This window comes from Brassica napus, chromosome C7 (assembly GCF_020379485.1).
Source record: "Brassica napus cultivar Da-Ae chromosome C7, Da-Ae, whole genome shotgun sequence".
NCBI lineage: Eukaryota > Viridiplantae > Streptophyta > Magnoliopsida > Brassicales > Brassicaceae > Brassica > Brassica napus.
The window spans coordinates 41,981,256-42,005,436 of record NC_063450.1 but is presented as its reverse complement, the minus strand read 5'-3'; the positions used below and the strand labels follow the sequence as shown (position 1 = coordinate 42,005,436).

The 24,181-nt window shown below is 34.4% G+C and overlaps 3 protein-coding genes across 6 annotated transcripts; 2 read left to right on the top strand and 1 right to left on the bottom strand.

The window, feature by feature from the left end:
- Nucleotides 1–760: 760 nt before the first annotated feature.
- Nucleotides 761–3,211, bottom strand: LOC106348855 (GDP-mannose 3,5-epimerase). Its single transcript, XM_013788670.3, has 7 exons — nucleotides 2,971–3,211; nucleotides 2,241–2,657; nucleotides 2,064–2,160; nucleotides 1,859–1,988; nucleotides 1,641–1,773; nucleotides 1,352–1,559; nucleotides 761–1,278 (listed from the first exon to the last, which is right to left on the bottom strand). Exons 2-7 carry the CDS (start codon nucleotides 2,654–2,656, stop codon nucleotides 1,123–1,125), a joined length of 1,140 nt encoding a protein of 379 aa, XP_013644124.1. The 5' UTR covers nucleotide 2,657; nucleotides 2,971–3,211; the 3' UTR covers nucleotides 761–1,122.
- On the top strand, nucleotides 3,003–16,703 carry LOC125589591. 4 transcript variants are annotated; one of them, XM_048761870.1, is made up of 4 exons: nucleotides 10,455–10,866; nucleotides 10,991–12,701; nucleotides 12,777–12,942; nucleotides 16,317–16,703. In XM_048761870.1, exons 2-4 carry the CDS (start codon nucleotides 11,148–11,150, stop codon nucleotides 16,532–16,534), a joined length of 1,938 nt encoding a protein of 645 aa, XP_048617827.1. In that variant the 5' UTR covers nucleotides 10,455–10,866; nucleotides 10,991–11,147; the 3' UTR covers nucleotides 16,535–16,703. The 4 variants fall into 4 exon arrangements, with proteins under 4 accessions (XP_048617828.1, XP_048617825.1, XP_048617827.1 ...); XM_048761871.1 differs by lacking the exons at nucleotides 10,455–10,866; nucleotides 16,317–16,703 and adding an exon at nucleotides 3,003–3,024 and having other exon boundaries at nucleotides 11,053–12,701; nucleotides 12,777–13,298; XM_048761868.1 differs by lacking the exon at nucleotides 16,317–16,703 and having other exon boundaries at nucleotides 10,349–10,866; nucleotides 12,777–13,298.
- LOC106350757 (serine/threonine protein phosphatase 2A regulatory subunit B''beta) lies at nucleotides 5,866–9,787 on the top strand. Its single transcript, XM_048761872.1, has 13 exons — nucleotides 5,866–6,247; nucleotides 6,453–6,689; nucleotides 6,775–6,880; nucleotides 6,966–7,065; nucleotides 7,211–7,316; nucleotides 7,426–7,516; nucleotides 7,907–8,048; nucleotides 8,174–8,321; nucleotides 8,417–8,526; nucleotides 8,607–8,763; nucleotides 8,899–9,024; nucleotides 9,110–9,260; nucleotides 9,459–9,787. Exons 1-12 carry the CDS (start codon nucleotides 6,095–6,097, stop codon nucleotides 9,248–9,250), a joined length of 1,617 nt encoding a protein of 538 aa, XP_048617829.1. The 5' UTR covers nucleotides 5,866–6,094; the 3' UTR covers nucleotides 9,251–9,260; nucleotides 9,459–9,787.
- Nucleotides 16,704–24,181: the final 7,478 nt, after the last annotated feature.

The following is a 24,181-nucleotide window of genomic DNA, read 5'->3' as shown; positions in this document are numbered from 1 at the left end:
GAAGCTTTCAACATATCTTTCTATAGATTATGTTCTCAGTTTCTGACAGACGAGAAGACACTCAAGTCACTCGTAGAGAAAAATGATCCTGGAGGAATCAAACGGTAAAGACAAGCAAGGACGGGCAAATCTCATAAAGATCCTAATAATAAAGAACTGGGAAAAGAGTTGGAACTGCTTCCTGTATCTTCAGAGAACGAATCAGTGTCTATTCTCTATGAGGCCATATTTTCTCAGTTGAGTAACGGAGAGAAAGAAACCTCAGAAGATGGGCTTATGGATGTTCTAAAGGATATACTCAGGAAATTTCTCTTGAATCCGCACCTGTATATTCTGCTACCAATCTCTAGAGCTGGCTATCAATCTCATTAACTAGAAAGAGAGAGAGGAAAGATTCATATAATGTTTTTGAGTTATATTATTGTTGTATATCCTAGTATCTTAGTAACACTCTGATTGATATCGACTATAAATGATAAATGAGGCAGTAATGTGTTACTTTTGATGTATATATGAAGTGATGTCATAAGGCAGATAGCATACAAGAAAAGCTAGTTTTTGAAAATGAGAGTACCATCATGTGACTTTTATTATTCTTGATCAGTGTGGATGGATATTTAAATGTCTAACAATCTGCATTTACCCTACTTATTTTATTGATCCGATAGCTAGCGAACAAGATCCAAGAGGAGATATGATTGTTTTGGCCGAGGAATGGATGGCAGAAAAAGCATGGGAAGTGATCTCTAACCCCTAGAGATGTGTGAAATACATAATATAAGATAATATGACAAGATGAAAGATAAATATCACAAGACTTGCCAACTTGACTGTTGGTACCACCACAGCATCATCAAGTTGACAATGATGGTGAAAATGTTGTAAAAGGACCACAAGAAAATGACTTCTTCAACTAAAAAAATAATAATAAAAGAAGTTTGCTACAGAAAGAAAGATGAGCAGAAGAGGAAGAAGAGAAGGAGACTCAAAATCCAAAAACACTTATTATTGGCTTTTTTCTTTTTAAAGGAAAGCTTACCTAAGACCTTATATCTAAAACATAATTTCCTGACCTTAATTATTAAATAAGGCCAAGCTTGATAGTAGTGAACCCCATCCCATTTACTCTTTTCCATCAGCAGCTCTGAGTGAGCCAAGCTGAACCGGTGCTTGAGTCCCAACCACCTTTGATGAACCGTAAAGCGTCACATCACTGCCTTTAGCCTTCTCTTTCTCAATCTGTTCCTTTATCCAGAAGTAGGTTATTCTAAGCCCCTCCTGTTTAAACCACACAAAAAACAAGTCACATAAGGTGCAAACTCTCATCCTATCTTTGAGAATGACTTGGTACCTTCAGTCTCATAGTTGGAGCCCAACCAAGCTTCTCTTTGATCAGATTGTTGTCTGAGTTACGTCCACGAACACCTTCAGGGCCTGGAATGTGGTGAATTGGAAGCTTCTTTTCCTCAAAGCTGAGAACCATCTCAGCCATCTCATTCATGCTCACCATCTCATCGCTTCCAATGTTCACTGGCTCACGGAAGTCTGACTTCGTCAACCTAAAGAAAAACAATTTCAGAACAAAAAAACTATACAAGTCTTCAAACATATCATTAATGATTTGGAGCTAGTGCCTTCACCTGAGTACTCCTTCAACACACTCATCAATGAAGGTAAAAGAACGGGTTTGAAGCCCGTCTCCCCACATCTCAAACCTGTCTGTGGAGGTCAGAGCCTTCCTGCAGAAAGCAGCTGGAGCCTTCTCTCTTCCACCTACAAAGTCACATCAAAATATTAAACAACAATGGTAAAAGCAAACAATACTTCAGCGTCAACTGTTTGTTTGTCTGATACTTACCTTTCCATGTTCCAAAAGGACCATAGATGTTATGGAACCTTCCAATGCGGCACTCAATGCCAAAATCTTTGTTGTAGTGCTTGCACAGCTCCTCCGTTGCAAGTTTCTCCAAACCATAAGCATCTTGAGGCTATAATAACATTAGAGATTATTGTACATTATCGTCACAGATAAAAGAAATAATCATCATCAAGGTGACACGAACCTCAGCAGGCCAAGCATCTGACTCCTTGAGGCTCACATTGGTAGTTTCCAGCTGCTTGAACTCCGGATAGATACATGCACTAGAAGCATAGAAGAACCTGAAACACACACCCACAACAAAAACTTTCAATCTTTAAACTCTGTTTAGATAAGTAACTCAAGAAAAAGCAACTCTGACCTCTTGATCCCATTGATCCTAGCAGCCTCAATCATGTTGAAGCTAATCATGGTGTTGTTATACATAATCACCGAGTGGTTGGACTGGATGAAACCCATCCCACCCATATCAGCCGCCAAGTTAAAGACATGATCAACTTTATCGGTGACCTTGAGGCAATTCTCCATGACCCTGAGGTCAACAAGGTGGAACTCGTCGCAGAACATGTCTTCAGTCATGTGCTCGTTCTTCTTCCAGTCAGAAGCAATGACGTAGTGGCCCTCGTGCTTCAGACGGCGAGCAATGTGGGAAGCGATGAAACCACCAGCGCCGGTGATGGAGATCCTGAGCTTCTCGGAAGGCCAGTAGAGCTCCCTCTCAAGCTCCTTGTATGTGTAGGCACCGTAGTCAGTACTTCCATTGGTAGCTGCAGCCATTCTACAAAACACGCAAATCTAAATCAGAAACGTCAAAAGAGTGAGACTTTGTAGTCTCAGTATTATCCAGTAACTTGGGAACAAGTCAGATCTCATGCAAATAGGTATAAAGACATGATTTTTATCTGATAAAATTCTATAAAAAACAGTTTTTTATAGACTCTAAAACAAAAGGATGCAACAAATCTCAGATTCGTACAGGTGAATTACGCAAGTTTTGTAATGAACCCAGAACACACAATTGTTACAGAATCCTAAATCTGAACGTGAGTGGTATTAGGAACCGTAGATTTGAGGAAAGTTCAGATCTTTACCTGAGAGACCTTAGAGAATGTGAAGAAATAATGCAGGGAGAGAGAGAGAGAGAGGTGAAGGATTTGAGCGGAGGAGGGAGAGCAATCGTATATATACAAGCTTTCACAAGAAGACGAGGAGGCTTGGACACAGCAACACCGCTCGTTTTATTATTTTTCCCAACTCCTATTAGTTTTGGTGTTTTTTCTTCTTCAAAGACGAATATACCCTTCAAAATCGATATCAATTTCCTTGTATACTTGACATAATATGTCAATTTATAATTGATATATTTTTTTTTGCTTCCGTATATTAAACATATTTCACATTTTGATAAAATGATTTTGGTGACTAACATTAGTATATTCTTTAAGATGCTCGCTCTCGTTACTGTCATTGGTTCATTTTATTTTGTCCGTAAACAATAACCACTAAATTTTAGAATTGAATGTTAAACTATTTTTAATTAATTGTATTTTGGAAGAGTGATAGCTAACTTAAAGTATTTTAATCAATATATCTAAGTTTAATCTGTATTTTTGTATTTTTTTATTTCTTTTAATAATTAAGTATATTTTAATGTTTATTATTTAAGTAGTTATTTTGAAAATACGAATTGAAAGTTTTTCTGTAAGATTTGTTATAGTAAATTTGGAAATATTCAAAAAAATCTAATAATAAGATAATTTTCATTTGTACTGATGTATTCTAATAATGATCAAATTAATTTAATAAAATATTTACATTTAAATTCTATAAACCATAATTCACAATAAGAGTAAAATTAAATCAATTTATATTTTATTAAGATAGATGAAAAACTGACAAAGACATTTACCATGAATGAATCTTCATTTGTTTCTTTTTTCTACCATCTGTCGTGCCATATCGTACAAGTCCACCGAGGAAAAAGAAAGAACCAACCAACCAGTCAACTTTACTAGATCTCGTCAAAACCAACCTGTCGTAACTATTTTCCTATAAGGTAGATATCATCTTTAATATTTTCATAAAACTTCACGTTTTCAAATGATCAAGTTATCAAAAAAAACTCTCTAAAAAAAGCTCATTTAAAGTTGTAATTGACTGAATCTTTTTATCATCTTGAAACCTCTATATGATGACTTCATACACTGCACAGTCTGCAGTTCATTTTGGTTTAATTAATTAACCATAAATGAAATAGAATAAAAGGAAACTGCATCGTTGACGTTAAAAAAATTATAATTCTCTATGATTAATTTTTCTAATATACTGATACATTATGTGTGTTTTTATATAATATTGTCATATTACCATTTTATCCAACCGGATAAATCTACAAACAAATTTAATAATAATTAGTGATTGTGAAAAAAAAACATGACCAGTTGCGGTAAAAAAAGGCAATGGCGAAGGCGTAGACAGTGAACAGACACAAAAAAAATTTCATTTATTTTTACCATTCTCTTAAATCATTGATTCTCACAATCATACTTTTGCTTTCATATATTGTTTTTGTATTTAAATCTTGTAAATGAGATTGAGATTACCGCATCAGGGTTGATCCATACTAATATACATATCCAGTGGTGAAGATTAACAAAAGCGAGTCATTAAAAGTGTCGCTTTGTCGGGATAAGAGAGATGAGATGAAAACGATCTCTATATGGTGATGAAGAATAATGACGCTGTGAATGATCCAAAGTTGACCGGAGAAGATGGACATTTTTTGTTAAATCGTATTGTATTGTATTATATTATATGCATATAGAATAGAAATGTAAAACTATTTGTATTATGTTTGTTCTATTCATGTTATATAATGCAATATATTCTGTCACTATATTATTTTAACATTGTTCCATTCTATTTGATGATTAACAAAGAGTGTTATATTTTGTTTATAAATATAGTTTGTAATTTTCTAAAGTTCTACATATCGTTATATGTTTTTAAACCTGTAAAAATTGTATTATGATATATATTACACAGTTTAATATTACATAAAATAATTTAATATTACGTAATATTATGTATTTTTTTAGATTTTGATATTTGGGTTTAGGATTTAGTGGTTAGGGTTTGAAGTTTAATATTAGAAAGGTAAGGATGTATGGTTGTGGTCAACATTAACTTCTTCCATACAATCATAAAACATTTCATAATTTCACCAATATGTATTATGCTATGTATTTTGTTTTATTCTATTTGAATTTAAAGTTTATATTTTGGTTCATGGTTTATATTTTTGGGTTTATGATTTACTGATTAGAGTTCAAAGTTTAGTATTTAGGGGTTGAAGAAAGATTGGAATAAGGTTTAGTATTTAGATTTTAAGTTTGAGATAGAATTAGTGTCCTGTACTATTTTGGTGATATGAAATAAAATATCTAAACAATCGATTGGTAAAAACATAAGTGACGTGAAATAGACTGATAGTGTAAATAGATATAATACACTATTTAGTGTGATAATGTTGTACTCTATCCATTCTTTTCAGTAATAACGTATTCGATTATTATGCATGTGACGTGGACGCCTTCATTTTTCTTAGCTGTGAACAATTTATGGTAAATGTTAGCCATACTTGATTTTGTCAACGTCATCTCTGCAATTCTCATTTACCGGATATTTGTATCTAAAAAAAGTAAAACCGGTTCAACTTATGCATAATTGTTAGTTTTCTCGTTATGTTAAAATCAATGACATGCACTTAATTTCCTTTATAATTTTAGTTATCTCCTAAATTCTCCTTAAAATAAAAAAAAATCATAAAATTAAAAAAAGAAAAGAAAGGCGGATCACATACATTTTTTCCTGACCACACACACCGTCTAATTTTTCACGTATACTAATATAATAATACCATTATTTATTTCTCTTTTTTTCTACAAGGTCATAAAAGAGAGAAAATAATAATAATAATATACATTAATTTATTTTTTTCCTAACTTTCTCGAGACCCATTCACTTTTTAGTCTCGGAGAGAAGGAAGCTCATTGGAATCAGATTCTTTTCTCCGTTCTTTGAGATCTAGGGTTTCTTCGCCCCTTTCCGATTTGCCCCCCTCCTCCACGCCTCTCTCTTTCTATCTTCTACTTCATTGGTGGTGTTGTTCCGATTCGATTGATCTGATCTTAGATTCACGTGGAAAAGCCGACTATGCTCGACGCGGTTGCTCCCGGAGACATGGCTTCTCTCGACGCCGATTTGCTCCAGCTTCAGGAGATGTCCACGTTTGTCCTGAAATCGAGACCCGAATTCACTCAGAAGCTATTCGATCAGTGGCTTTCTCTCCCCGAAGCTCATCGTCAGGTAGATTCGATTAGGGATTCACTTATTGGCTTCGATTGATTACTAGAGTTCCAGCTTCAAAGCTATGATCTTTCGTTTGTTGTGTGAGCGCTGAGCACAAGGGAGATGCTTTAGGTTGCTGGGATTTTGCTTCCGTGTAGATCAGATTTGTTGTAAATGTTTTAATTGTAAACAGTTTTCACGAAATTTATACTCTGTTTTATAGGTTGCATCGTTGCTTCAAGATGCAGTAGCTGGAGCTCCTTTGAATGTTCCTGGGAGTGCATCTGGTTCAGGTCCTGGTACCAGCAACTCTTTACCGTCCATGTTTCCTGCGGGAAGTGCTCCTCCGCTTTCACCAAGAAGCTGCGGTTCGCCTCGTACGATGAAACAGAGGGCCCCTTCTAATTTAGGCTCTCCGTTGAAAGTACTCAACGAGCCTGTTAAGGAGTCGATACCTCAGGTTTTGGAGCTTCCACTGCAAAATTTTAATAAGTGCATCTCGTCATTGTTATGTTCTAACAGAGTCATTTCTGAAATGGGTGTAGTTTTATTTTCAAAATGGCCGTCCACCTCCAAGCGAGATAAAAGAGCAATGTATGTTTAGAGTCAACCACTTTTTCTACGGCCACACGGATGGACTGCAAATACAAGGTAACAGATTCATGAGTTTTTTTGATATCTGAAGTGAGACTTATACGGAATGTCTTGTTAACGTTATTCCCTTTTCAATACTCAGAATTCAAATTAGTCACCCGTGAGATCTGCAAGCTTCCATCTTTCTTCTCCACGTCACTTTTTAGGAAGATCGATGTCAATAACACAGGTTTTGTTACCAGGTGTGTGTGCCTCTATACTCTTTATTTTGTGGAATCTTACTTTGCAGTGCGTGCTTCAAGCTTTCTTCTCATTTTATAGCCGCTCTGTTATGTTTATGGTATTGACAATGTTGTTAAACCATTTAACAGTTTTTCGTTTATGCAGGGAAGCATTTATTGATTATTGGGTAAACGGGAACATGTTGATAATGGATAAAACTACCCAAATATTCAAGATACTAAAGCAGCAAAATCAGAATTTCCTTGTGAAGGTAATTTTCTTTTGATTGGTTTATTCAGTGATGATAATTAGTTTCTCTCTCCAACATCCTTTCTCTTCTGTTTGGAGTTTTCGTTCTCAGCTTTCTTTTGTTCTCGCAGGATGACTTTAAGCCACTACTTAAAGAACTTTTGGCCACACATCCTGGGCTTGAATTTTTGCAAGGCACACCTGAATTCCAAGAAAGATATGGTTAGATCTTAATTCATCTTCCCATCTTGGCTTTTCCCTCTTGGGCATTCCTTAGAGTTATGGACCTTATGGTGTTTTGATTTCTGGAAGTTGGGCTGGAGTTTGGTAGTATATCTTTTCCTTATATAGTTATATGTATATTGTTAGCTAATAGCTGCTGTTTTAGGAAGAATGAATCTATTATGTGCGGTAAAATGTCGTTTAGATCTTGCTAGTGATTATTCCTGTTTTTATCATTGCTAGAGGCCTAATATTATGTGGCATTGCTGTGTAGGACTTTGACAAGCTTGCATATGTAGTTTCTGAGCAAATATTGCTTTGTTATGTTAGACATCTTCTCGTAACTTTCAAATAATACTGCTTTCTAACAGTTTGTATTTTGATGGCCAGCTGAAACTGTTACATACAGAATATTTTACTACATAAATAGATCTGGAAACGGTCGACTTACATTTAGGGAGCTGAAACGTGGAAATTTAATCGATGCTATGCTTCATGCTGATGAAGAAGAAGATATCAACAAAGTGTTACGGTAATGATAAATATTTTGTTCTATTGTTGTAAATATCGAGTCAAACTTCTAATTGCTTTAATCTGCAAATTACATGTTTGTCACTTCTTTCGCATTAACGCTTTTCTATGTAATGTGAAAACTAGGTACTTCTCATACGAGCATTTCTATGTCATATACTGCAAGTTCTGGGAGCTCGATACTGACCATGATTTCCTGATTGACAAAGAAAACCTTATGAAATATGGCAACCATGCTCTTACTTACCGGATTGTCGACAGAATATTCTCCCAGGTTTCGTCTAAAAAAATCTTGATCTGTTTGCATGCTTCTTATTGTAAAGTTATTGCGTCTCTTAATATAAATGTCATTAATCAATTTCTACTCAGGTTGCTAGGAAGTTCACTAGCAAAGTTGAAGGGAAAATGGGGTATGAGGATTTTGTCTATTTCATACTTGCCGAAGAAGATAAATCGTCAGAGCCTAGCCTTGAATATTGGTAAGCTGTGATCATTGAAAGGTAGCAGACAGATATAGTATTTTGAGTGTTTTATCTGACACAAGTATATATTGGACTAGGTTTAAGTGCATTGACTTGGATGCAAATGGGATTCTTACGCGAAACGAGATGCAATTCTTTTATGAGGAGCAGTTACATCGAATGGAGTGTATGGCGCAAGAGGCTGTTCTTTTTGAGGATATACTATGTCAGCTAATTGATATGATCGGACCAGAGGTTCAACACTATTTCTCTTGCTATTTTTGGATATTATATGCTTGAGCTCTTTTATATTAAAGGAATATATAGGAGGAAGTAGTTGATGTTTCCAGTCTTCTTTACTGACTCTTACTTTTTTGTTGTCTATCGCAGGATGAAAGCTATATAACCCTGAATGACCTGAAGGGCTCCAAACTATCTGGAAACGTCTTCAACATCCTTTTTAATCTTAATAAATTTATGGCATTTGAGACGCGGGATCCCTTCCTCATTCGTCAGGTATTCTATTGTCTGAGATGTCATCATTGTTGCTTATTGGTGCGAGTGGCCTCTTGTAAATATTTGAATGTCAAAATGGAAACAGGAGCGTGAGAACCCTACATTGACAGAGTGGGACCGTTTTGCACATAGAGAGTACATAAGGCTCTCAATGGAAGAAGATGTTGAAGATGCATCCAATGGAAGTGCTGAGGTTTGGGATGAGTCATTGGAGGCTCCTTTCTGAGTTCATCTAGGTAACTTCCCTTGGATTTCACTCTTCTCTTTATAAACCCTTCATGATGAGATCGAGCAATCTTCATCTAATGGGAGTCGAAGCAACATAAAGTTAAATCAGTGGGATTATTGAAAAAGGGAAAGGAAAAAAACGTAAAAGTTAAAAAGAAAATCTCCGGTTTGTCTAATTGATTTCATCATATTGGTAAATCATGCAGGATGTTCAGTTTATCAGAAGAAATATCGAAATCATAAAGAAAAATCTTGGGAGCGTTGTGAAGTAACGAAAGAGAAAGACGAGAGTATATCCTCTATCTGCTTCAACATTTGCTGTTTTCCTTTCAGTTTATAGCTATTGTTATGCGCACGAGTTTCATTTATTTAATTTAAATAATCAGCGAGCAGTGCTGATTTGCAAGTTACACAATTGGCACTTGTTCATCCTGTGTTTTGTATTTTCTGTACTTGTGTTCCTCTCTCTATATCTGTACTTTTGTAGCTAAGGATCTTCTGTTGTTTTTAGAATTGTTAATGTGACTTTAATCAATTGGTTGGGTTTTTTTCTTTCACTGGGTGACTTCTTAGAAAGTAGATAGTTTCGTTATGCCGTCAGGTTTTAATTCAGAGGTTTTTGGTTTGGGAATAATGCTCTACTTAAAATCATAATCATGCGTCTGCGGGTTTGTAGAAAGAGAGATTATCAAAATATAGATTGCTTTTTAGAGTCCAGAGAAAGAAAATTGGCGAGCAAGTTCTAGACTTGTGTTCCCAACGTTCACTTCAATGTTATAGCTAAAATATACAGAACTCTATTTATAAGAATCGTCTAGCTCATGGCGCTTGTATGTACATTCACACTGGGTTTGTCTATACTCTTTGTAGATGTGCTGCTTCATCATTTACACTTGTTGAGAATTGGGAAAACCATTGCCATAGTTCGTTTTGATTCTTTTTTTTTTTTTTCTTTTAATAATAAAATTTGCTCTGTTATTTAGAGGAATCCAATGAATTTAGTTTCAGGTAGTGGTTGTTTTTATATAGGTCACATGGCTCCAATAACCCCACCAATAACTATGATTTCTCATTCACCAAGACAAGAAACCACAGAATCTTTGTCCTAACTCTGCAGTTTTGCGGGTCCAAAACTGAAATTAAATCTCCGGTTTCGATCTGATTTATAAAAGGAGTGATGGGCGCTTATAAGCTATTAAATGAAAGCTGAACTAGCCACTCTGGAAATGTAAAAAGCATCTGAGAGACATTATTTAAACAAGGAGAAATCAGATGGCAAAGTCGTAGATAAACACCAAATCCAAGGGTAATAATAATCAATACCCCTCTCTCCAGAGAAGCGTATAGCAACCAACCCCCAAATGAGTTGCAACAAAAAAAAATTGCAAATTACAAATTGCAGAGAGAAAGAGATCTGAGCAAAAAAAGCTTTTATAAGGCTTTTAATGGCGAAGTAAGCACCCTAGCCGCTAGATCGAACCTTCCTCAGACGATTATTGTCAACCGTTGGCATTTTCTCTTCCTCATATTCCTTTCTCCGTGTTTTTGGATCGGGTCTGGGAGAGAGAATCAAAGCCCCTCCGTGTTTCGTCTTCTTCGAGCCTCCCTCCTCAGGTGACTTTTCCTTTTTTTTTTCACGTTTTGTTATGAGGTTAGAATATAGATAAAAAAAAAAAAATACAACTTTCGTTTTTGCTATTAGATTTGATGAATTATTATTTTTTTCCGTAATCTATAGGTTGTTTTTAGTCCTGAGACTCTTCTCCTCTCTTAAAGGTCATATCTTTACTTGAGAGAGAGCAAAGTCTCTACTAATGGAAGGAAGTAAAGCTTGAAAGAGACAGAACCTGACTTCTTTAGATAACACAAGTGAAGCAGCTGCCCCGCCCCACCCTATGGAGGATTACTCAAAGTACACACATAGTCCTGCTCATCTAGCCGTCGTGCTTCACGACCACGCGGCTCTTAGACGAATCGTCATTGACCTCCCCAGCTTAGCCAAGGCCGGCGAGGTTACCAACGAGGCTGAGTCTTTAGAAGCCGAGTCACGCGCCGATGCTGTCACCGCCGTCATCGACCGGCGCGATGTCCCCGGCCGCGAAACCCCTCTCCATCTCGCTGTACGTATGCGAGATCCCGTCTCCGCTGAGATTTTAATGTCTGCTGGTGCGGATTGGAGCCTTCAGAACGAGAACGGCTGGAGTGCTTTGCAGGAAGCCGTTTGCACTAGAGAGGAGGCCATCGCTATGATCATCGCGAGGCACTACCAGCCTCTCGCTTGGGCTAAATGGTGTCGTAGGCTTCCGAGGATAACTGCCTCAGCGTCTCGTATTCGTGACTTTTACATGGAGATAACGTTTCATTTCGAGAGCTCGGTGATTCCTTTTATTAGCCGTATTGCTCCCTCGGATACGTATAGGATATGGAAGCGCGGTTCGAACCTCCGTGCTGATATGACACTTGCTGGTTTCGATGGGTTCCGTATCCAACGGTCGGATCAGACGTTTCTTTTTCTTGGGGAGGGTTACGCGTCGGATGATGGGAAAGTGTCGTTGCCTCCTGGCTCCTTGATTGTTCTTTCTCACAAGGAGAAAGAAGTGACGAACGCTTTGGAGGGGGCGGGGGCTCAACCGACGGAAGCGGAGGTTGCTCATGAAGTGGCGCACATGTCTCAGACCAACATGTATAGGCCTGGCATTGATGTTACTCAGGCTGATTTGGTTCCTCAGTCGAACTGGAGACGGCAAGAGAGGACGGAGACTGTTGGGAGCTGGAAAGCTAAAGTGTATGACATGATGCATGTGATGGTGAGCGTGAAATCGAGAAGAGTTCCGGGAGCGATGACTGATGAGGAGCTCTTCGCTGTTGATGAGGACAGAACGGCGAATGGTGCTGAGAACGATGGGTTTGAGGATGTCTTAACCGCTGAGGAAAGAAAGCAGCTGGATTCCGCCTTGCGGATGGGGAACTCCGAAGCTGCTGAGGATGAAGAGAATGACGTGGACGATCATGGTTCGGGAGGAGAAGCCAACGGTGCTCCTCTCAAGGAGAAGAAAGGGTGGTTTGGTTGGAACAAGAAAGGCGCTAAGCCTGGGCATGATGGTGGTGGTGAAGAAACAACAGCAAAGGTTAAGAAAGGCTCCAAGTTGGCACCAGAAGAGAAAGAGAAAGGGAAAAGCCAAAGATCGTCAACGCTATCTGATAATAATTCCAAGGAGGATGCTGGAGATGGCAAGAAGGGAAAAGACAAAGGCGGTGCCAAGAAGAAGAAGAATGAAAGCGAGTACAAGAAAGGGTTAAGACCTGTACTGTGGTTAACACCTGACTTCCCTCTTAAGACAGAAGAGCTTCTTCCGCTGCTCGATATATTAGCCAATAAGGTCAAAGCCGTGAGGAGGCTCAGAGAGCTCCTTACCACAAAACTCCCCACAGGAACATTCCCTGTCAAGGTAAATATCTTTTGCCCTGTTGTGGATTCCGTTTCAGACACAATCTTATCGAGTCTTGTCTTACTTATTGTGCAGATTGCGATCCCCATTATACCAACCGTCCGTGTACTCATCACTTTTACTAAATTTGAAGAGCTCCAACCATCTGAGGAATTCTCAACACCTCCTACGAGCCCTGTTTTTCATGACGCAAAGTCATCAGATAGTTCATCTTCAGCGTCATGGGTGTCGTGGATGAAAGGTACTCGCGGTGGTGGCCAATCAAGTGACGGAGACAGTAACCGGTACAGGGATAGTGAAGTTGACCCTTTCATGATACCATCAGATTACAAATGGGTCGACTCAGCTGAGAAGAAACGCAGAATGAAAGCCAAGAAAGCTAGAATCAGGAAGAACAGGAAACAGGGTGCTTCGAAACCTAGTTCCTCGAGTTCCCGTTCCAATCAAGAACCGGAATAAAATAATTGCCACCTTGAAGAACAGGGTGTCACTTAGATGAGAGAAGGTTTGGTTGTGTTATTGTTTGTAGTAAGCCATGTTATTTGTGAGATTCTTAAGGAACACACGTTTGCTACATAAGAAACAGCCATTTTGCTCTGTTCAGTTAATCAGTGAAGTTGGTTCGTGATTGCTCTGAATTGTTTATGAACCAAACTAGGGCTGGGCAAAAAAAGCCTTACCCGAAAATCCAAACTGTTCCAATCGGTTAAAGGGTAAAACCAAACCAAGTGAACCTGACATAATATCCAAATAGATCTTATTCTACAATAATTTGGATTTTATCCGATACGATCCGAATTCAAACGGATATTCGAAAAATCCAAAAAAACTCATACCAAACTCAAACTCGATCATGAATAAGTATTAATAAGTATCTATAAAGTTGTTAGTTTTATCTTGTTTATGTTTTTCTTCTTCTTAATAGCTACTTATATTTGTGTCTAAGTTTTTGTTAATGCAAATTATTTAAAACTATGTGTTTTGTCCGCACATGCGGGTATAATTGTTTTCATAGATATTTATTAATAAATATACTATTAAATTTAAAGATAATTTTTTAAAGTCAAACATTAAATTTATAATATTTCATGAATCTTTTAATTTCTTAATTTTTATCTTTTATTAATTTAAAAACATTATTTTTGATAACAATGTCAATATCTTATTATTTTAAAATAGGTTATTATCTTTAAAAAAATTTCATTACATTAATTTATAACCAATTATATAATTAAAGAAAATATATATAACTGCTAATACAAAGTGATGTTATTAAACCAAATTATTGAAATTAGCAAAACCTACAAAATCTCAAAATAAATCAAAAGCAAAAAAAAAATGTTCAACTAACCCAACTTTACATATTATATTAATCAAAATAAATAAAATGATTGAATTGTATAATTATATCATGAAATACCTTCCACAATAACTGAATACTCACTCAAACATGTTAATAAATAAAATATTAATATATAATGTATAAGATAAGAACCTTCGTTATCTATTCTTATATTCAATTCTAAATGCTATAATAGAGGAAAAATATGCTATAGTCAATCTCTATTTTTTCATTTAAAATAGAAACATGGTATTCTTTTCTAAATATAGATATTAAAATAATATTTTTAGTATAAAAACATAATTTTTATTTTCAAAATGGTTTTTTAACTTTTAAACCTTAATAATTATAACTAAAACAAATAATTAGGAAAATACAGTTTTTTATAAAATAGAATCACATTTTTTCTTTACATAATAGTCCCTTAAATAAATTGCAATTTAAACAAAATTACAATTCTCTGAAATTCTTGAAAACATTAAAGTAACTAGAGTTAATTTAAATTAATATTTTGAAAAAATTCTCTTTTGAAGACATATATTTTTAAAATATTTTAATATATAATTCTATTCCCAATAAAAAATATTTAGAAAAATCACGAAAGCAAACAAATATAAATAAAATTATTTTTATTACTTATATACCTCTTTTTAGTATTTTAATACTAAAATATAAGTAATAATTTAGAAAAATGTAGAAATAAGCAAATTGTTTTGAGATATTTTTATAGTATTTTAAGAAAGAAAGATGTAGATAAACACAAAATAAATACATGAAATTATCTTTTCTTTTTCAAAAATGTTTTCCATTTATTGTTTTGAGATAATTTTATAATATTAATTTGTAATCAGATAAATAATGAATTATATTTTAATTATAGTTTAATTAACATTATTTATAAAAACTAATGACCCAATCCTAAAATTATGGAGAATGTGACAAATAAGCAAATTCACTTCTCAAATAATAGTATAGATTTTCAAGTTTGTGAATTTAAATATGGGGAAAAGGTCATAAAATTCCCAAACTTTCTAAAATGGCTATTTAAAGCATGAACCTTTTACGGAACAACTTAAAACATGAAGTTTTATTGACTTTTATTTTAAATCACAAAGTTTTGTTGACTGGGTCATATTAGACATGTCGTTAAATGAGTTAACAGAAATTTAAGCATTGTTAACTAAACCATGTTTAATCACTGTTAAGCTAAACTACATAGTTTTGGTTATGTCCAAAATCCCCAATTCACAAATCAAACTAAAAGTATTTGTTCTTGTAATAAAAAGTTGTATTTGAATTAATTAAAATTATAAAATTAATTTGGATTTGAATCAGACAAGACAATACTTGTGTCTGGTTTTTTGATGTTTGGTAATGAAAGGGGTTTTTTCCTGATTTGGTAAGTGTTCTTTGTTGTTAATCTTGTAGGCTGGAGAAAGAGTCTGGGTTCTTCTTCAATACGAAGTACTTTGACGAGAAAGTGCTCGCGGGAGAGTGGGATGAAGTTGAGAAGTACTTGTCTGGGTTCACCAAGCTTGATGATAACAGATACTCCATGAAGATTTTCTTTGAGATTAGGAAGCAGAAGTATCTCGAGGCTCTCGATAAGTATGTGTATATAAAAAACAAAGCTATGCCCATGTTGTATGTTTATGGCCTTCCTCCGCCGGCTCGCGTAACTACATTCGTCTAGGATCAGCGGCTGATCCACCACCTGTCCCGCTACCAGCCCTTCGGTTCCTATAGCTTTCGCCAACTCTCCGACGGCTCTGACCACTCTCGCCGGAGAAACGTCGGAGCTCGTCGCCGACGCCATAGATAAGAGTAGGATGCTTATGCTAATTGTCTCTCACATTGGTTAGCTTGTTTCTCTTCTAGAGATGCACAGAGGATTGTAAGGGAGAAACGATATGAACCAATGAGCAACGCATACATTATATGTGTTTGATCTTTTGTTATGTGTGTTTCAATCGTTTTCTTTATCGTTTATTTGGTGGTCTCAAAAGTTTCAGAGCGTTCGGACAAAACTCAAAAGTGATCAAGAAGGGAGATTTGTGAGGAGTTTATGTTTCCTAGAGCTGCGATTTTCATGGCAGGAGAGAGAGAGAGAGGGGTTTATGGAAGAGGAAGAGGAAGAGGAGGAGGAAGTGGGAGAGTGTGTTTTAGGGTAGAGAGGGGAGAGTCCACTCTGCGTAGAGTCGAAATGTGATACACAGAATATACACTACAGACACATTTTGGAAATGTATTAAATACTATTCATTAAATGAAAGGTACTCGCGGTGGTGGCCAATCAAGTGACGGAGACAGTAACCGGTACAGGGATAGTGAAGTTGACCCTTTCATGATACCATCAGATTACAAATGGGTCGACTCAGCTGAGAAGAAACGCAGAATGAAAGCCAAGAAAGCTAGAATCAGGAAGAACAGGAAACAGGGTGCTTCGAAACCTAGTTCCTCGAGTTCCCGTTCCAATCAAGAACCGGAATAAAATAATTGCCACCTTGAAGAACAGGGTGTCACTTAGATGAGAGAAGGTTTAGTTGTGTTATTGTTTGTAGTAAGCCATGTTATTTGTGAGATTCTTAAGGAACACACGTTTGCTACATAAGAAACAGCCATTTTGCTCTGTTCAGTTAATCAGTGAAGTTGGTTCGTGATTGCTCTGAATTGTTTATGAACCAAACTAGGGCTGGGCAAAAAAGCCTTACCCGAAAATCCAAACTGTTCCAATCGGTTAAAGGGTAAAACCAAACCAAGTGAACCTGACATAATATCCAAATAGATCTTATTCTACAATAATTTGGATTTTATCCGATACGATCCGAATTCAAACGGATATTCGAAAAATCCAAAAAAACTCATACCAAACTCAAACTCGATCATGAATAAGTATTAATAAGTATCTATAAAGTTGTTAGTTTTATCTTGTTTATGTTTTTCTTCTTCTTAATAGCTACTTATATTTGTGTCTAAGTTTTTGTTAATGCAAATTATTTAAAACTATGTGTTTTGTCCGCACATGCGGGTATAATTGTTTTCATAGATATTTATTAATAAATATACTATTAAATTTAAAGATAATTTTTTAAAGTCAAACATTAAATTTATAATATTTCATGAATCTTTTAATTTCTTAATTTTTATCTTTTATTAATTTAAAAACATTATTTTTGATAACAATGTCAATATCTTATTATTTTAAAATAGGTTATTATCTTTAAAAAAATTTCATTACATTAATTTATAACCAATTATATAATTAAAGAAAATATATATAACTGCTAATACAAAGTGATGTTATTAAACCAAATTATTGAAATTAGCAAAACCTACAAAATCTCAAAATAAATCAAAAGCAAAAAAAAAAATGTTCAACTAACCCAACTTTACATATTATATTAATCAAAATAAATAAAATGATTGAATTGTATAATTATATCATGAAATACCTTCCACAATAACTGAATACTCACTCAAACATGTTAATAAATAAAATATTAATATATAATGTATAAGATAAGAACCTTCGTTATCTATTCTTATATTCAATTCTAAATGCTATAATAGAGGAAAAATATGCTATAGTCAATCTCTATTTTTTCATTTAAAATAGAAACATGGTATTCTTTTCTAAATATAGATATTAAAATAATATTTTTAGTATAAAAACATAATTTTTATTTTCAAAATGGTTTTTTAACTTTTAAACCTTAATAATTATAACTAAAACAAATAATTAGGAAAATACAGTTTTTTATAAAATAGAATCACATTTTTTCTTTACATAATAGTCCCTTAAATAAATTGCAATTTAAACAAAATTACAATTCTCTGAAATTCTTGAAAACATTAAAGTAACTAGAGTTAATTTAAATTAATATTTTGAAAATATTCTCTTTTGAAGACATATATTTTTAAAATATTTTAATATATAATTCTATTCCCAATAAAAAATATTTAGAAAAATCACGAAAGCAAACAAATATAAATAAAATTATTTTTATTACTTATATACCTCTTTTTAGTATTTTAATACTAAAATATAAGTAATAATTTAGAAAAATGTAGAAATAAGCAAATTGTTTTGAGATATTTTTATAGTATTTTAAGAAAGAAAGATGTAGATAAACACAAAATAAATACATGAAATTATCTTTTCTTTTTCAAAAATGTTTTCCATTTATTGTTTTGAGATAATTTTATAATATTAATTTGTAATCAGATAAATAATGAATTATATTTTAATTATAGTTTAATTAACATTATTTATAAAAACTAATGACCCAATCCTAAAATTATGGAGAATGTGACAAATAAGCAAATTCACTTCTCAAATAATAGTATAGATTTTCAAGTTTGTGAATTTAAATATGGGGAAAAGGTCATAAAATTCCCAAACTTTCTAAAATGGCTATTTAAAGCATGAACCTTTTACGGAACAACTTAAAACATGAAGTTTTATTGACTTTTATTTTAAATCACAAAGTTTTGTTGACTGGGTCATATTAGACATGTCGTTAAATGAGTTAACAGAAATTTAAGCATTGTTAACTAAACCATGTTTAATCACTGTTAAGCTAAACTACATAGTTTTGGTTATGTCCAAAATCCCCAATTCACAAATCAAACCCTAATTTTTTTTCTTCCTTTTTATTTCTTTTTTTGTTTTCTCTTTGTCGGTTTATTGTTCTTCTTCCCTTCTATAGTTTCGTTTGGGATTATTGTCCTATGGTGACGTTTAGACGAGGAAGTACACATCGACAAAAGCACGAAACACGTCAGAAGAAGCAAGATACAATAATTCAACGAGAATATGAGACAATTGCTACTAGTGTCAAAGACATAGCTCCTCCTTGTCGCAATTCAGAGTTGGAAGGAGGCAGATATGTTGAGCCCGAGCGTGAGCCACAGCGTCGAATCTCAGAGTTGGAAGAAGACGGAGATGCTGACGGCGAACATGAGTTAGACAGTGGAGACGATTGTGCTGTTCATGGTGATGATGATTGTGATGCTGTGAATGATGAAGAAGCTGATACTGGTTTAGGTATTGAAGAAGATGGAAACTTAGAAGATGACTTTAAAGAAGCTGTAAGAGATGAGGAAGATGAGAGTGATTTAGACGGTGGTGATGATATTTGGGATGATGAGAGGATTCCTGACCCTTTGTCATCTAGCGACAGAGAAGAGGCAGAGCAAAAGTTTAGAGAGAATGAAGATGCAGAAGAGCTGCTCACATTAGGGAAGACTTACAATTCTACAGATGATTTCAAGATTGCCATTCTGAAGTATTCTCTAAAATTTAGATACGACATTAAGCTCTATAGGTCTCAGGATATGAAGGTTGGTGCGAAGTGTGCTGACACGGATGTTGAATGTCCATGGAGAGTTTACTGTTCGTATGAGAAGAGGAGACATAAGATGCAAATAAAAGTCTATGTGAATAACCATATATGTGTTAGATCAGGGAGGTCTAAGATGTTGAAGCGATCAACAATTGCATGGCTGTTCTCGGAAATGCTGAGAGTTAATCCAAGGCTTACAAAAGAGGAGATGTTCATGAGATCAAGAGGGAATACAATTTGGAAGTGACTGGCAACCAGTGTGGGAAGGCGAAGTCGAAAGTTCTGAGAGAAAGGAAAGCTAGCCATGAAAATCATTTTCAAGAATATGAGATTATCAAACTGAGATATATCTACGGAATGAAGGAACTACTTTCGAGATTGAGACTGTTCCTGGAACAACTGTTGGAAGCGAACAGAGGTTTTATCGTCTATACGTTTGTTTTAAAGCACAAAGAGAACCTTGGAAACAAACGTGCAGACCTATCATAGGATTGGATCCATTTCATTCAGATTAATCCAATTCTTTTTTCTTGTGTTTTTGTTACTTTGAAAGTTAATCCATATTTATGTTTTTTTTTTTGGTAAAAATGTGAAGCATATTTATGTTTTTGTTTAAATTATGTTATGTTTTGCATCATAAACAGACGCCAAGTAAATAAAGAGCTAAGCGTTTGATGTAAACAAACTCTTTAGCACTTTCATCGTACTGTCTCCCAGGACCTTGATGTTTAGCTCAAGCGATAATATTCTATAACATTCTAGTCTTCCAAGACAAAGACCAAGACTGGAGAAGAATTCATTTGATGAGCACTCAAAAGTAAATATCTTTAGCCAAGGGTTCGACAAATGAGTCAGTAACAAATTTTCAGTTTCTGAAGACTTGATGAGTCTCAGAGTGTTGTGTTGAATAGGGTCGACAAGTGTTCTCAAAGATCTTCATAATTTATCATGGGATAAAAAGGTTTATGAATTCCGCATTATATTTCTCATAGACAGGGCCGGGCCTGACAATTTCTGGCCCATAAGCAAACAAAACATTTTGACCCATAATCTAATCCAACACGAAAAATATTAAAAATACATAAGTTGGTCGAACCCAAAACCTCGAGATAACCTATCCCTAGTTATACCGACAGAACTAGGAAGGAACTTCAGCAGCATTTGGCCCCTAAAATTAATATCACTTTATCGGCTCTGAAGCCAATGTTTGATCTGCTTGGTATCAAGCACGGCCCTGCTCACAGATCTGATTGACAAAGAGATAATGAGGAACTTATGCAAAGGAAGAGGCCACCGTGTAGTTGTAGAGGAAGACTTCAACAAGAAAGAGAGTAGAGAAGGATACAGATGATGACGTGGCTTATTAGATGACGTGAGGCAAAGAAAAGTGGGTGTGATTGATGTCCATGTGATCGTAATGTGAAAAAATATAATCAAAACTTTTAAAACAAAGTGGTTTATGTTTTTTTTGGGTTCATTTTGTTTGAATAGATAATTTTGGACATAACCAAAACTACGTAGTTTAGATTAACAGTGATTAAACACGGTTTAGTTAACAACGTTTAAATTTTTGTTAATTCATTTAACGATATGCCTAATATGGCCCAGTCAACGAAACTTTGTGATTTAAAATAAAAGTCAATAAAAAATTCATGTTTTAAGTTGTCCCTTAAAAAGTTCATGCTTTAAATAGCCATTTTTTGAACGTTCAGGATTTTTATGATCTTTTTCCCATTTAAATATGTATTTTCGAGTTAGAAATAAGTATTTGGAGAACTAAACCCAAATTTAAAACGGGTTTAACCAGATTTCAATGTGTTACCGAACCCGAGTAAACCCCAACCGACACCAAACCGAACTTATATATACCCGAATGTGTAAATTTATGCTTCAAAAAACTCAAACCTGAATTGATTCCAAACCGAAACAGATTGGACATCCGAAAGCCAATGCCTAAACCAAACCAGAAAAACACTTTGTACAACAGCTGAAGAAACAAGGAGTGGATAAGTTCTGTACACAGTGGAACCGGTCTTTATTGACACTGAGAAAACCGGACATGAGTTTACCACCGGTATTCCTCATACCATCAATGAGGAAACACCAAATGGAGCCCAAAGCTCCGATGAAGAAGTCAGCTTCTGACGCCATCAAAAATTTAACAAGAGGATAGTTCGTGCTCATCTCTCTCTCTCAAGGATAGCTTTATACTCAGCCATCAAGTTATACCAACTTGTCTTGCCACTTCCACGTAATAGAATCTAAGAATCTCCACTGACCATACTCTTTACTTCTGTCCACAACTTCCTTCATCTCCGTAGAGAGCCAGATCCTGTTGAGCTCCGGAAACCGTTCTCTGATCCTATCAGCCAAACGCATATACTCTTCTAAAGGTGCGACTCTTATCTCGCAAGCTTTGTCTCCCATACGCACATGCACGCTCAGCATTGGCCTCGGTATCCACGGCTTGTGACTCGACCACATGCTTTCGTCAATCTCCGACCTCTTCTTCTTTATCCAAACTCCTGCAGAGAGAACAATCTCAGCAGCATCTTTTCCAAACACAGAATGTCTAGCAACGTTCATAAAACCGCAAATGTATTCTGATAAACAGGTAAACTTATAATAAATAGTTCAAATATCTCATTCTTACAATTATAATAGTTTGATAGTGTATTAGAGAGAAACAATATTAGATAAATGATCAAATATCTCATTCTTCGAACAAACTCAAAAAGAAGTGATTGGAATCATGATATTTCATTAAAAACTTTTTTTTTTAAACAAAAGAAAAAACTAGACGAGGCAGATTCCGGAACCGAGAGCCATTTCGGGGGAATTGAATCAACATAAACCATAGCAGAAGGCTGAGTCCTAGCTCGTGCTAGTTTGTTCGCCATTGTGTTTTGTGCCCTTAGAATGTGCTGAATAGTGAAGGTGGGTAAGTATTCCTTACATCGTAAAAACTCCTCCATGTGGGTAGTGAAAGCCGACCATTCTGTTCATGTAGAGACCATCTTCACCAATTGTGAGCAGTCTGTTGCAAACACCACCTCTGAGATATGTAGGGTCTTCATGCACTTCATCGCCCATATCAAAGCTTCACATTCTGCATGTAAAGGTGATAAACTCCTCGAATAGACATTGCACCCATCATAGTATCAATGGATCCTTCTTTTCTGTAAAACCATCCTTGTCCCGTGAAAGAATCTTGTTCATGTGCCATCGATATAACACCGATTTACCCCCTGTAAGATAGAATTCCCAACAAATGGAGAAACCCTTTGTAACCTCTTTAGTCTGGGATTCAGTCCATAAGACACCTTCAATCTCCGCAGTACGAAGAAAATGAGGAGGACTTCCAATTTTATTGTTAAAATCTTAGCATTGCGAGTTAGGAATAAAAATCAAGACTAAATTATTTAATCTGAATGAAATAATATATATAGTGCTTCCAATATTAAAAATCACTGCGATTTGAATAAGTGTGTTTCTGGGATTGTCAAAGATCAAATAAGATATCAGAAACCACCTATTTGAAAAATAATTTGTATACATAAAAGTATATACTTAGAGTAAACACATAAATCAAAACCAATACCCTTTGTTAATTTACAATCACATTTTTGGTAAATAATTCAAAACAATCATTTTATTTACTTTATATGGTATAAATTAAACTTTATTTATATTGACATAGATATATAGTATATTTTAGTATAAATATTTATTATTGACACTTCTTACTCATATGATTTTTTTAACATTTGTATATTTACTATAACAAAAGTTTAAACCGTTAATCACAAAACTTTTAATGTGAAATTTTTCAATACAAATTTCAGAATTAAAATATTAAGATCTCAATAATTTTTCACTGCAAATTTTGAAATTAACAAATTTACATATTTTTATATAGTATATAATTTATTTCAAATGATATTAATATATATATATATATATATAAAATATGAATATCTATTAATGAGACTTCATATTCATACGATTTATTAGGGCTGAGAATTTTATCCGATATCCGAATCCGTATCTGAATCTGATCCAAAAATCTGAACCGAAGTAACAAAATACCTGAACGGTTATTGAATTCGGAGAGATTGGATATCTGAACCCGAACGGGTAATATACGAACTCGAATGGATATCCAAAGATAACCAAAAATAAGTATACTTAACCCTATATTTCTAGTTTACTTCTCTCATTTTATTTAAAATATTTATACTAATGTTGCACATTGCTCAAAATTAGATAATCCCGTATACTATATTTGCGAAGTGATTTATACACATGTCGTCACTACAATCATTCTCGATGAAAAAAAGATGACATGAAACTTAAAATAGATGACATGGTTTTAGAAAATAGTGACATGTCATCATATTAATTGTGAGATGTAAAATTTCCTTATAAAAATTTAAATTTTTTTACAGGGATTTTAAATATGGTAATAAAAATAACTCATATATCATCATCAAGGTCAATTTTCCATATAAATATTTATTTATGGTAAACTATTAAATATATTAATAATTCATATATCACAATTAAAATAATAATGTTATATGTATATATGTATCTCACATTAATAAAAATAAACTAAATAAAGTAACACTAATCCAAAAAAAATTGATAGTTAAATATTTAAACATTATTTAAATTTATCTGTTCATCTTCATCGTTTAAATTAACAAAAAGATTTTTCAGTTTAACTAAAACAAACAAAGTCTCAAATTTATTAGAATTTATATTTATATGTAAATAAATATATATATATA

What these genes read in the sequence shown, in the direction of transcription:
- LOC125589591 (XM_048761870.1), top strand. Translation starts at nt 11,148, where the DNA reads ATGGAGGATTACTCAAAGTACACACATAGTCCTGCTCATCTAGCCGTC. An exon ending in CAGGAACATTCCCTGTCAAG is followed by an intron (nt 12,702 to 12,776) that starts GTAAATATCTTT and finishes CTTATTGTGCAG; the next exon opens with ATTGCGATCCCCATTATACC. An exon ending in ATGGGTGTCGTGGATGAAAG is followed by an intron (nt 12,943 to 16,316) that starts GTACTCGCGGTG and finishes ATTAAATGAAAG; the next exon opens with GTACTCGCGGTGGTGGCCAA.
- LOC106348855 (XM_013788670.3), bottom strand. Translation starts at nt 2,656, where the DNA reads ATGGCTGCAGCTACCAATGGAAGTACTGACTACGGTGCCTACACATAC. An exon ending in AGGATCAATGGGATCAAGAG is followed by an intron (nt 2,161 to 2,240) that starts GTCAGAGTTGCT and finishes TGTGTGTTTCAG; the next exon opens with GTTCTTCTATGCTTCTAGTG. An exon ending in TCCTTTTGGAACATGGAAAG is followed by an intron (nt 1,774 to 1,858) that starts GTAAGTATCAGA and finishes GTGACTTTGTAG; the next exon opens with GTGGAAGAGAGAAGGCTCCA.
- LOC106350757 (XM_048761872.1), top strand. Translation starts at nt 6,095, where the DNA reads ATGCTCGACGCGGTTGCTCCCGGAGACATGGCTTCTCTCGACGCCGAT. An exon ending in GGATGGACTGCAAATACAAG is followed by an intron (nt 6,881 to 6,965) that starts GTAACAGATTCA and finishes TTCAATACTCAG; the next exon opens with AATTCAAATTAGTCACCCGT. An exon ending in ATCCCTTCCTCATTCGTCAG is followed by an intron (nt 9,025 to 9,109) that starts GTATTCTATTGT and finishes AAATGGAAACAG; the next exon opens with GAGCGTGAGAACCCTACATT.